The 13604-nt window shown below is 38.7% G+C and overlaps 1 protein-coding gene across 8 annotated transcripts in view; it reads right to left on the bottom strand.

The window, feature by feature from the left end:
- The window catches only part of ANAPC1 (anaphase promoting complex subunit 1), a 105490-nt gene that overhangs the window by 35180 nt on the left and 56706 nt on the right, over window positions 1-13604 (bottom strand). For all 8 annotated transcript variants that reach the window (XM_055399044.2, XM_055399045.2, XM_055399042.2 and 5 more), the window contains 5 exons: window positions 9531-9622; window positions 8081-8215; window positions 7824-7906; window positions 6679-6757; window positions 5835-5909 (listed from right to left, as the gene is read on the bottom strand). In XM_055399044.2, coding sequence (XP_055255019.1) covers window positions 5835-5909; window positions 6679-6757; window positions 7824-7906; window positions 8081-8215; window positions 9531-9622 — 464 coding nt within the window. The remainder of the gene's footprint in view (window positions 1-5834; window positions 5910-6678; window positions 6758-7823; window positions 7907-8080; window positions 8216-9530; window positions 9623-13604) is intronic.

Genomic DNA, 13604 nt, shown 5'->3' on the forward strand with positions numbered 1-13604 from the left:
GAATTTTCACTTTCCCATTTGAAAATAGTTATTTGAGTACATGTTTAACCTCACTTAGAAAACTAAAAAAACTAAACTTAGTAAACTAAAGTTTTCTCAAAATCAGTCTACATCAGATGCATCTTAAATGTAGCATAGAATTTAGGATGGTGTCCTGCATTTGCAAAGGATTAAAAACATATGCTGAATGAAGGAATGGAAGAAAAAGTATAATTTCATCCTACAATGTACAGTTTAAAGCATACCTCCCAGAAGAACTGCTACTTCCAAAAACTAAATATCACATTTGACCAGGGCAGACCCAGCCCCACAGACTAAAGAACTCAACTGAGACCAGAACTGGCACCCAAGAGACTGGGTTTGACATTTGATTCCAAGTAAATTAACGGCCACAGCCCTGTCTAACTCAGTGAAACTAGGCCACGCCGTGTGGGGCCACCCAAGACGGGGGGCATGGTGGAGAGGTCTGACAGAATGCGGTCCACTGGAGAAGGGAGTGGCAAACCACTTCAGTATTCTTGCCTTGAGAACCCCATGAACAGTGTCAAAAGGCAAAATGACAGGACACTGAACGAGGAATTCCCCAGGTCGGTAGGTGCCCAGTATGCTACTGGAGATCAGTGGAGAAATAACTCCAGAGAGAATGAAGGGATGGAGCCAAAGCAAAAACAATACCCAGTTGTGGATGTGACCGGTGATAGAAGCAAGGTCCGATGCCGTAAAGAGCAATATTGCATAGGAACCTGGAATGTTAGGTCCATGAATCAAGGCAAATTGGAAGTGGTCAAACAGGAGATGGCAAGAGTGAACGTAGACATTCTAGGAATCAGTGAACTAAAATGGACTGGAATGGGTGAATTTAACTCAGATGACCATTATCTACTACTGTGGGCAGGAATCCCTTAGAAGAAATGGAGTAGCCGTCATGGTCAACAAAAGAGTCCAAAATGCAGTACTTGGATGCAATCTCAAAAACGAAAAAATGATCTCTCTTCGTTTCCAAGGCAAACCATTCAATATTACAGTGATCCAGGCCTATGCCCCAACCAGTAATGCTGAAGAAGCCGAAGTTGAACGGTTCTATGAAGACCTACAAGACCTTTTAGAACTAACACCCAAAAAAGATGTCCTTTTCATTATAGGGGACTGGAATGCAAAAGTAGGAAGTCAAGAAACACCTGGAGTAACAGGCAAATTTGGCCTTGAAGCACGGAATGAAGCAGGGCAGAGGCTAATAGAGTTTTGCCAAGAGAACACACTGGTCATAGCAAACACCCTCTTCCAACAACACAAGAGAAGACTCTACACATGGACATCACCAGATGGTCAACACCAAAATCAGATTGATTATATTCTTTGCAGCCAAAGATGGAGAAGCTGTATACAGTTAGCAAAAACAAGACCAGGAGCTGACTGTGGCTCAGATCATGAACTCCTTATTGCCAAATTCAGGCTTAAATTGAAGAAAGTAGGGAAAACCACTAGACCATTCAGATATGACCTAAATCAAATCCCTTATGATTATACAGTAGAAGTGAAAAATAGATTTAAGGGACTAGATCTGATAGAGTGCCTGATGAACTAAGGACAGAGGTTCGTGACATTGTACAGGAGACAGGGACCAAGACCATCCCCATGGAAAAGAAATGCAAAAAAGCAAAATGGCTGTCTGAGGAGGCCTTACAAATAGCTGTGAAAAGAAGAGAAGCGAAAAGCAAAGGAGAAAAGGAAAGATATAAGCATCTGAATGCAGAGTTCCAAAGAATAGCAAAGAGAGAAAAGAAAGCCTTCCTCAGCGACCAATGCAATGAAATAGAGGAAAAACAACAGAATAGGAAAAACAAGAGATCTCTTCAAGAAAATTAGAGATACCAAGGGAACATTTCATGCAAAGATGGGTAAAATAAAGGACAGAAATGGTGTGAACCTAACAGAAGCAGAAGATATTAAGAAGAGGTGGCAAGAATACACAGAAGAACTGTACAAAAAAGATCTTCACGACCAAGATAATCATGATGGTGTGATCACTGACCTAGAGCCAGACATCCTGGAATGTGAAGTCAAATGGGCCTTAGAAAGCATCACTACAAACAAAGCTAGTGGAGGTGATGGAATTCCAGTTGAGCTCTTTCAAATCTTGAAAGATGATGCTGTGAAAGTGCTGCACTCAATATGCCAGCAAATTAGGAAAACTCAGCAGTGGCTACAGGACTGGAAAAGGTCAGTCTTGATTCCAATCCCAGAGAAAGGCAATGCCAAAGAATGCTCAGACTACCGCACAATTGCACTCATCTCACTCGCTAGCAAAGTAACGCTCAAAATTCTCCAAGTCAGGCTTCAGCAATATGTGAACCGTGAACTTCCAGATGTTCAAGCTGGTTTTAGAAAAGGCAGAGGAACCAGAGATCAAATTTCCAACATCCGCTGGATCATGGAAAAAGCAAGAGAGTTCCAGAAAAACATCTATTTCTGCTTCATTGACTATGCCAAAGCCTTTGACTGTGTGGATCACAATAAACTGTGGAAAATTCTGAAAGAGACGGGAATCCCAGACCACCTGACCTGCCTCTTGAGAAACCTGTATGCAGGTCAGGAAGCAACCGTTAGAACCGGACGTGGAACAACAGACTGGTTCCAAACAGGAAAAGGAGTATGTCAAGGCTGTATATTGTCACCCTGCTTATTTAATTTATATGCAGAGTACATCATGAGGAATGTTGGGCTGGAAGAAGCACCAGCTGGAATCAAGAATGCTGGGAGAAATATCAATAACCTCAGATATGCAGATGACTCCACCCTTATGGCAGAAAGTGAAGAGAAACTCAAAAGCCTCTTGATGAAAGTGAAAGAGGAGAGTGAAAAGGTTGACTTGAAGCTCAACATTCAGAAAACAAAGATCATGGCATCTGGTCCCATCACTTAATGGGAAATAGATGGGGAAACAGTGGAAACAGTGTCAGACTTTTATTTTTTGGGCTCCAAAATCACTGCGGATGCTGACTGCAGCCATGAAATTAAAAGACACTTACTCTTTGGAAAGAAAGTTATGACCAACCTAGATAGCATATTAGAAAGCAGAGACTTTACTTTGCCAACCAAGGTCCACCTAGTCAAGGCTATGGCTTTTCCAGTAGTCATGTATGGATGTGAGAGTTGGACTATAAAGAAAGCTGAGCGCCGAAGAATCGATGCTTTTGAACTGTGGTGCTGGAGAAGACTCTTGAGAGTCCCTTGGACTGCAAGGAGATCCAACCAGTACATTCTAAAGGAGATCAGTCCTGGGTGTTCATTGGAAGGACTGATGCTAAAGCTGAAACTACAATACTTTGGCCACCTCATGTGAAGAGTTGACTCACTGGAAAAGACTGATGCCGGGAGGAATTGGGGGCAGGAACAGAAGGGGACGACAGAGAATGAGATGGCTGACTGGCATCACCGACTCGATGGACATGAGTCTGAGTGAACTCTGGGAGTTGGTGATAGACAGGGAAGCCTGGTGTGCTGTGATTCATGGGGTCGCAAAGAGTCGGACACGACTGAACGACTGAACTGAAATTAACTGCTGCTTTAAAGCAAAATGATTTGTGTGTGTATGTATATATATTCAGGTGCACACACACATAAAGATAAGTATGCATGTATGCACGTACGTATCAACACTCCTTTGAGGAATACAACAGAAACTAGTCTTCAAAAAGCAACATGCACATTTTTACTTTGTTACACATATTTTCTAATTATCCTTGTCATGGCTTCTTAGATACAGCCATCATTTAGAAGTGGACATTTAATTTCCAAATACATGGTTTAAAAAAAAAAACACATGCACAATGTCTCAGACACAAATCAAAAATACTTAACATAAGAAAAAGAAATGCGACATACTTCCAGGGGAAACGACTATAGAAAATTATCCTGAAATGACCAAGCTCTTGGCATGAGAAGAGAAGGATTTTAAAGCAGCTCTTCTAACTAGAAGGACAGTATGCTCATAATTAAGGAAAAGACAGAAAATCTCATCAGAGAAAGTATGAAACTTAAAAAAAAGTTATATTAAAATAAGAAAAAGTAGAAATTACTTAAAAAGGAAAAATGCAAATTTTACAACAGCAAAGTACAAAAATGAAAATTTTAAATTCACTTAATGGACTTAAAATAGGAAAATGAAATGCCTGAAAAAGAGTAAGTGAACATAAATTCATAGAAACTATACAATCTGTAGAAATGGTATAAAATACAATAGTCATCTGATTTTTGACAGAGTCGTCACAGGAATACAATAAGGAAAAGAAAGAATAAAAATGGTGTTGGTACAACTAAATATCTATATTTTTTAAAAAATGGAAGCCTTAACCCTTATCCTCATATCATAAACAAAATTACTGAGATAAACTACATAATTATACATAAAAGCAAAAACACTGGGCTTTAGAAAAAAAATCTTCAGTCAAATTTTTTTTCCCAAGGACACAAAAAAGCAACAACTATAAAATTAAAAGCTGATAAATTAGGCATTATCAAATTTTTGAAATTTTATACTCATCAAAAATGTTACTAAGAAAATGAATGGACAAGCCATAGGTTAGTAGGGATATCTGCAAAACATCTGTCTGATAAAGGACAGGTTTCCAGAATATATTAAAAATTCCAGCAAGTCAGTAAGTCCCACAAAAATTTTTTTAAATGGGAAAAGATATAGACACTTCATAAAAAAGACATATGAAGAAGCAATAAGCAAATGAAAACTTTCTCAACATGCAAAATGAAACTACAGGAAGATATCATTATGTATTAACAAGCAGAGCTAAAATTAAAAAGACTAACACCACTGGCAAGATAGGCAGCAGTCAGCATTCTCATACACCATTGTTCCAAGGGTAAAATGGTGCAAGGTCTCTGGAGAAAAGTTTACCTGTCCTTAGAAAACTAAACATACCGTCCACTCTATGCGTTAAAGTTCCAATCCTAAGTAAACACTCAAAAGAAATTAAAATATAAGTCCACAAATTATATTTATGGTAGCTTGATAATAACCGAAACCTAGAACCAACCCAGGTGTGAATGGGAAAGAGAAGAGAATTCTCAAAAGGGAACGGACAAAGAAACTGTGGTATATTCATACAATAGGATACTGTTTAACAACAAAGGCTGAACTACTGACACACTCAGCAGTATCTCAAAATCATGCTGAATGAAAGCAGTCTTATTCAAAAGGGTATATATATACTGTGACTCCATTAATAAAAAGTTCTACATCAGGCAAGCGTATACAGTAAAGTATTAACTGCAGAAGCTAACTGGCTGTACGAGTGTTTGTATAACATTCTTTCAACCTTTATTTTGGAATTTTCTTATTAAAACATTGGAGAAGCATTCTAGCACTCTTAAGGATTTATTTTCCAAATAAAACAGTAACAAGGACATGGACAGTTAATTAAAAGGGCAATATTTAGTTACAACATTTACAATATTTGGAGTTTTTACAAGAGTCTGCTTATTTTTTTAACTACATGGCTTACTGGGTAAATACGCCATAAAATAATTAAAACAACTTATTATATACAAGATAAAAAATTGTCACAAAGTAGTAACTTTGATAAATGCATACTTAACTAGAAAAAAAATGTCAAAAACACTTAGGTTTCTTTAAGGAAGGTTGTGGTCTGTGCTCAGCATACAATCTTAAAATGAAAGTTCCTGCGTTTTGAAGATATACCATAATCATCAATATTGTCTTCAAAAGAAGTAGTATTTTATAGGGTTTTAGAAAATCCCACGAGAAATCATAATTTTACATGATTAAAAATAAAATAATATTTATCATATGTACGTACTTGAGGAACGTTGCTATCAACCCACTTGGAATTTGGTAAAATATCATCCCACAAAATCAGGCATCGAGCAAGCGTCTTAAAAATGAAATACAAAAAAAATTAATTACAGCAGGGGAAGTTCACAGATTTGGTAATGATAATACCAGTAACAGAACAATTTAAGAATCAGTTCCCAACTGATGGAAATTTTCAAAATAAAGCTAAGTATATAATATCAACCTAAGCCACTCACTAAAATAAGTTTATTGGGTTGGCCGAAAAGTTCGTTCACATTTTTACATAAGATGTTACAGAAAAAAACAAGTGAAGCTTTTGGCCAACCCAATAGATGTATCACAAAAAAATCTAAAACATCATCGAAGTTTGGAAGAGCTACAGAAAAGGTTTTAAAACATGCCCCATAAATGAAAAGCCATAAGGAAAAGAATTAGTCTACAGAATTTAAAGCCTATCATATGCTTAAAAACACACATTTAAATATCAAGAGGAAAAATTTGAGGTAGTTATGTCAAACAATTACTGTCACTAATTATAACTTTAACAGTATTACTGCATTCCTAAAAATAATGAAAAAATGTAAAATAAAGTAGTAATGAAGCCCCACTGAGTTGCTGCTCATTAGGAAGTTTGAGTAATAATGTGAAAAGTTAAAATGTTACTTCAAGTATTACATATCAATGTGGTTGCCTTACTTAGCAATTCCTACAGTTATATTTGGGAATATTCAAAAGAATACTACCAGTTATATACATACATGATGGATTAACAGTAAAGGCTCGCTTACGGAGACATTTTATATAGATTCCTCAAATTAAGAGAAATGAAAAACTGCAAAGTACCATACCCTAAGTAAGAGGAATTCTGGCTTCACAAAGTCCAGCAAATACATGGTATCTGGAGCTCGGAGCCAGTCTGCAATGGATCTGTTGGTGTGGATACCAGCAAGCATTATTGCTCAAGAAGAGAGTGAGACAGTCAAGAATCACAAGACAGATTACAGGAATTTTCTTTCCACTCCAACTACCGCTGTATTTTTTTCTCACAATACTTCACATCCTCCAAAGTAGTATCTGGCACATATGTATGCCTTACTATAAGCTAAGTATTTGTTTTATTCACTGAAATATCTCCAGTGCCAAGAAGGCAATGACACATACTTTCATCTGAACAGTAGATGAATAAATCTGCTTTTAAACCCTTAATTTTGCAAACATTCACTTTGTCTAAAAAAGGAATTTACAATATTGAAAAATTTCTTGAATCTCAGACCGTGTTTTTAAATTAAAAGACTTAAAACCCAACTTACTCTTTTATGCAAAATGTAAAAGAATAAAATGCCAAACATCTACTTTCAAGTGCCAACACTAGTTATTGGGGTTGGGAAGGCAGAAGGTACGGTCGTTAAGAAAGTTCTTGAATTAAGTAGAAACCATTTTTATGGATGGGAACCAGGAATATAACAATGCTAAGTATTTCTGATTTCATCAGTTCTCACCACATGCAAAATTAATGAAAAGGAATTTGGACATTGTTTGATTGTCAGTGACGTCAACTATAAAAATGAATAGAAATTGGCAACCGTGTTGTCAGATATTAAAATAACTGGCAGTACTTGACAGCACTAAAGTCAGGCTGACCTAGCACACAGTTTTACTGTGAGGTAAACACAGTAAGATAATTTAGTGTCACTACTGAGGTCAGAGTGGGGCTGCCCAGGTGGCTCAGTGACAAAGAACCCGCCTGTCAATGCAGGAGATGCAAGAGATGTGGGTTCGATCCCTGGGTCAGGAATATCCCCTGGAGGAGGAAATGAACACCCACTCAGTATTCTTGCCAGAAAATTCCCAAGGACAGAGAAGCCTGGCGGGCTACAGTCCATGGGGTGGCAAAAAGTTGGATATGATTAGGCAATGAAGCAATTCAAAATCAACTGAGGTCAGACAGGCAGTGACACTGTCATGGCAATGGATGGGTGGGCAGATGCGGTACCTGTTATTGGTTTTTAAGTAGATCATGGCCAAAGCGAGAGTGGCACCTGGACAAGTCACATCCACATTTATGGTATCTCCTTCCTATCAAAAGAAAAAGTTTATCTGTGTAAAAGAGCTTTGAATTACTCTAAAATTCTTCTGAATGCTAGCCATGCTTAAGTTAACATATTTACAAATACTGATATGAAAACTACCATTTTTAAAATTAATTCCTTAGTTTCCAGAACTCTGATCTGTTGCTTGACTTGGACCTACCTTGATCTGGTAACTTGGTGACTTATGTTTCTCTCTGTGCATCCCAGCTTGAAAGCGCCTGTGGCCTCCAACCATGTACTGATAGAGCTGCTCAGGCACATTGAGGTCCGACATACCTATCAGGTTACTGCCGTGCTGGAGAACAAAGGAACAGAGTGTGAAAGGAGATTTTACAGAGTAAGATCCCTAACACACGCCCATGACAAAGATCCGAGTAACTTCAAAGCTGGGTATTCAGGTTTTTTAATCAATTAAAATAAACATTTCTCATGAGTTAACAGTCAACTAATAATTCACTTTAAAAATTATATAATACACGTGCAGACAATACTTTCATTTCATAAAATATACAAAAGCTTCAAAATATACTTAATTTTACTAATAGCTAAAGAAATTGTTATGTAGGTAAATGAAATCTGAACTATGAACATCTCAATCCTTTCATTATTGTGCCTATGAACTATTCCAACAATAATAACCATAGTAATAAAAATAACTTTCTGAACACTAACTCTCTCCTAGGCGCGATTCTGTGTGTTTAACATGGGTTAACTTACTTAATGTGAGGACAAGCCTATCAAATAGCTGCTGTTTTACAGGTGAGAAAAGGGAGGCACAAAGGTCACGCCCAAGGTCACACAGCTACTAAAGAGCAGCAGTGGCTCTAAGACAAGGCAGCCTGGTCCCACAGTCTAGGGAGGTGCTTAACTACTGACAATACGGTAGTTAAATGACATGACTCTGGTCAGAACCAGAATTCAGGTTCCAATTCTCAGTGCAATGCTTTTTTCATTGTATCATCTGCCTCCTTACCTCATGTGTCAGATGAAGAGTCAAAAACCTAACTAACAGCTTTCTTTATATAATTTAGTTTCAGTATAGCCCTGTATTGGAGCCCACAATCTTTAATCAAAGAACCCACATTCCAGCTGACAGTCAGTTAATGAATGTTTCTGGTAATTCTATACTGTGTCCCCTGAATGGGGTTAAAGATGGGTCAGAGTGATACTGCATTCTGTAATAAAACAGCTGCCAGCGGGGCGACCTTCTGGGATATCAGGGTGCCAAAAGACAACTCTGGTTTATCTCTAGTAACTTCTACAGACTGTTGAGGCTTCCCACCAGACTCATGCTTTCACTGGTTTCTGACTAAGAGGGCTGTCACTTCTTCATCTTATGTTTTGAAATCTTTCTGAGAAATTTCATTCCCAGGGTTCATTCATAAACACTTACATCTAAGCTGCGGTCAAGAAACCTGAAAGCCCTACTCTTCACTATAATTTCTCTACATTTCCAAATCTGACACTTTGAAAAATATCCAGAAAGAAGAAAAGAGCTCAGAATCAGGATCAGCTAAGGCAGAGCAGTATTCAGAGTAGTATGTCAAGGTCGCTTGTCTCAACAAGCAGATGTTGTCACTAAAGCATCTGAAGGCATGAACTCTGCTTACCCCCAAGCAAACCATGCCCAGGGCTAAACCAGCAGCCAAAGAGTAAGACTCTCTGTCGGTGCAGTACTCCATTTCTGGACCAGGGGGCCGACCTATAAAACATAAAGCAAACCAGGTCAAGCTAGTCTCTTAAGAGCCTAAGTCGTAAAAGTTTCAGAGCTAACTTTCCAGTAAGTTGCCTGCTGCTGCTGCTAAGTCACTTCAGTCATGTCCGACTCTGTGCGACCCCATAGACGGCAGCCCACCAGGCTCCCCCGTCCCTGGGATTCTCCAGGCAAGAACACTGGAGTGGGTTGCCATTTATTCTCCAAAGTAAGTTGCCTAAGAGCTATGGATTCAACATAATCCCACTGGGAAAGATCTGACGTTCTCACAAATGGCGTCCACGACTTTTGGTTTACTACAAAATAAAACCCAAACACAGTTCTTCTAATTTGCCATTTGAAAGGAATGACTTTAAAATACTGCAAAGCCTCGGGCTTTATAATAAAACCAAAGAAATATTACCAAAAAGTGGGAAGAAATTTTAAAGGGGAGGGACGCTCAAAAAGCTTCACTTTGTAATTTCCTTCCTCCTTCCTTTTGTTCCTGCTTTACTATTTTCAAATCCATTCATTAGATGTGGTGAACACACATTCAAATGCTGATAAGGAACAGGAAGGACACTTCAACTATTTAAGAATTTTAAGATAAATTCTTAACTATGTAGTTCAGTTCAGTCACTCAGTCAAGTCCAACTCTTTGCAACCCCATGGACTGCAGCACACCAGACTTCCCTGTCCATCAATCACCAACTTCCAGATCCAGACACTTATTTTGAATCTAGACAATACTAAGTTTTACTGTGATAGAATTTTTCTGTATTGATGCCAAAAGTCTAACTAGATGTAAAATTCATACTTTTAAAAAGTATCCTTTAATTCTAACTCCACCCCCTTTAATGACATGTATAATTGCTTTGTTCTCTTAAAAAATTTTTTCTTCTAGGGATGAAATTCTAGGAATGTGAACTTTATACATCCTAAAAAAAGTTCACATTCTTAGAATTTCATCTCTAGAAAAAACATTTTTTTAAGAGAACAAAACAATTATACAAGTGCTATCAGTAAAATGTTTGTTGCTTAACAGCAAAAAAATTAAAAACCACCTAAAACTCCTGAAAATAAGACAATGATTGGCAATTTACAAAATACCAACTCAATGAGCTATTATACAATATAAAATTAATTTTAAAAGCCATTTATGACAGTAATATATGAAAAGGGCAGTACAAAAATGGTATGTATATGCTGACTAATTATACAAAGAGCATATGCCTATGAATCCACATGAATCTTTTACAGGTAATATACAATCTTCTATACACAATATGAAAGCGCTAAGGCTGTGAGATATGTGTGATATTGGCATTAGATATCAACATGATACAGAAAAAAGAATGTTATACTACCTCACAGATGAATAACTTTTTAAAGCCAGTACTGAGGATCTTCTGACTATCTCTCAGACCAATCACTTAAGCTATTATATATTTTGGTAACAGGAAATTTTGTTTGGTGAATAATTTATTTCACCACTATAGTAGAAATAGAGGAAAACAATAGAATGGGAAGAACTAGAGATTTCTTCAAGAAAATTAGAGATACCAAGGGAACATTTCATGCAAAGATGGGTAAAATAAAGGACAGAAATGGTATGGACCTAACAGAAGCAGAAGATATAAAGAAGAGGTGGCAAGAATACACAGAAAAACTGTACAAAAAAGATCTTCACGACCCAGATTATCACGATTGTGTGATCATTCACCTAGAGCCAGACATTCTGGAATGCAAAGTCAAGTGGGCCTTAGAAGCATCACTATGAAGAAAGCTAATGGAGGTGATGGAATTCCAGCTGAGTGATACACTGAAGTGCCAGCAAATTTGGAAAACTCACCAGTGGCCACAGGACTGGAAAAGGTCAGTTTTCATTCCAATCCCAAAGAAAGGCAAAGGCAAAGAATGCTCAAACTACCGCACAACTGCACTCATCTCACACACTAGCAAAGTAATGCTCAAAATTCTCCAAACCAGGTTTCAACAGTACATGAATCGTGAACTTCCAGATGTTCAAGCTGGATTAAGAAAAGGCAGAACCAAAGAACAAATTGCCAACATCTGCTGGATCATCGAAAAAGCAAGGGAGCTCCAGGAAAACAACTACTTCTACTTTACTGACTATGCCAAAGCCTTTGACTGTGTGGATCACAACAAACTGTGGAAAATTCTGAAGGAGATGGGAATACCAGACCACCTGAGCTGCCTCCTGAGAAATCTGTAGGCAGGTCAGGAAGCAAGAGTTAGAACCGGACATGGAACAACAGACTGGTTCCAAATAGGAAAAGGAGTACGTCAAGGCTGTATATTGTCACCCTGCTTATTTAACTTCGATGAAGAGGACATCATGAGAAATGCTGGGCTGGATGAAGCACAAGCAGGAATCAAGATTGCAGGGAGATATATCAATAACCTCAAATATGCAGATGACACCACCCTTATGGCAGAAAGCGAAGAGGAACTAAAAAGCCTCTTGATGAAAGTGAAAGAGGAGAGTGAAAAAGTTGGCTTAAAACTCAACATTCAGAAAACAAAGATCATGGCATCTCGTCCCATCACTTCATGGAAAATAGATGGGGAAACAATGGAAACCATGACAGACTTTTTTGGGGCTCCAAAATCACTGCAGATGGTGACTGCTGCCATGAAATTAAAAGATGACTGCTCCTTGGAAGGAAAGTTATGACCAACCTAGATAGCATATTAAAAAGCAGAGACATTACTTTGCCAACAAAGGTCCGTCTAGTCAAGGCTATTTCCAGTGGTCATGTATGGATGTGAGAGTTGAACCATAAAAATGCTGAGTGCCAAAGAATTGATGCTTTTGAACTGTGGTGTTGGAGAAGATTCTTGACAGTCCCTTGGACTGCAAGGAGATCCAACCAGTCCATTCTAAAGGAGATCAGTCCTGAATATTCATTGGAAGGACTGACGCTGAAGCTGAAGCTCCAATACATTGGCCACCTGATGCGAAGAGCTGACTCATTTGAAAAGACCCTGAGGCTGGGAAAGACTGAAGGCAGGAGGAGAAGGGGACGACAGAGGTTGAGATGGTTAGATGGCATCACCGACTCAATGGACATGAGTTTGAGGAAGCTCCAGGAGTTGGCGATGGACAGGGAGGCCTGGTGTGCTACAGTCCATGGGGTCGCAAAGAGTCAGAGATGACTGAGCAACTGAACTGAACTGAGAGCAGACTACATTGTTGATCCCAATGCGTTCCTGCCCTGCAGTGCTCCTGTATAGTCATCCACTCACCCGACAGAGTCTCCCAGTGTACAACACTCGTGACTGGCTTTGACCTAGGAGCCTGGCTGGCATAACAGAAGCAAAGGTGCAAAATGTGCCTCCATTATTTGGTTCTCCACTTGCCCTTCTGTCATCACCATAAAAGCAGCAAACCCTCCAGTCTGGGGCCCAGAAAAAGTCATTTGGAGCAGAATCTGAGCATCACACCCATAAATCTAGAGCCTGAAGCCAATAGGCCCAGGCCAATTTTGTGGCTATCCTGAAATACATGTAGAAAGATCCTGAACAGGGCAGAACGAAACATGTAAGTACACATCTAAATTACTGAATGCACTAATAATGCTAAGAGCATCTCGGTCTGTCAGAAAAGGATGACAATATCCAAGACACATTTCCAAAAAATGGAGACTCAGCTGAAAACACAGAAACTAAATCTCATCACTAACATACCCACTAGTACATAAAGGAGAAAAGGAGGAGTCAGTCACTCCCATTCTGTGAGAAGTGCTGCTGTCCAAGAGAATAAACACTGCTTTCAGGGACCAAATCAACTTTGAATTTTAAGTGCAGACCATTGCTGGACGATGCCTGGCAAAGACAGAGCAGGATAAACAGCATGCTCACATGTGATTAAGACCATAGGCAGGAATTCCAGGGCGGTCCAGAGGTTAGGACTTTGTGCCTCCACTACTGGGTCCTGGGTTCAATCCCTAGTCAGGGAATTGAGATC

The sequence above is a fragment of the Moschus berezovskii genome, chromosome 11 (assembly GCF_049115385.1).
Source record: "Moschus berezovskii isolate FMDL1 chromosome 11, NW_MosBer_1.0, whole genome shotgun sequence".
In the NCBI taxonomy this organism is placed as follows: Eukaryota; Metazoa; Chordata; class Mammalia; order Artiodactyla; family Moschidae; genus Moschus; species Moschus berezovskii.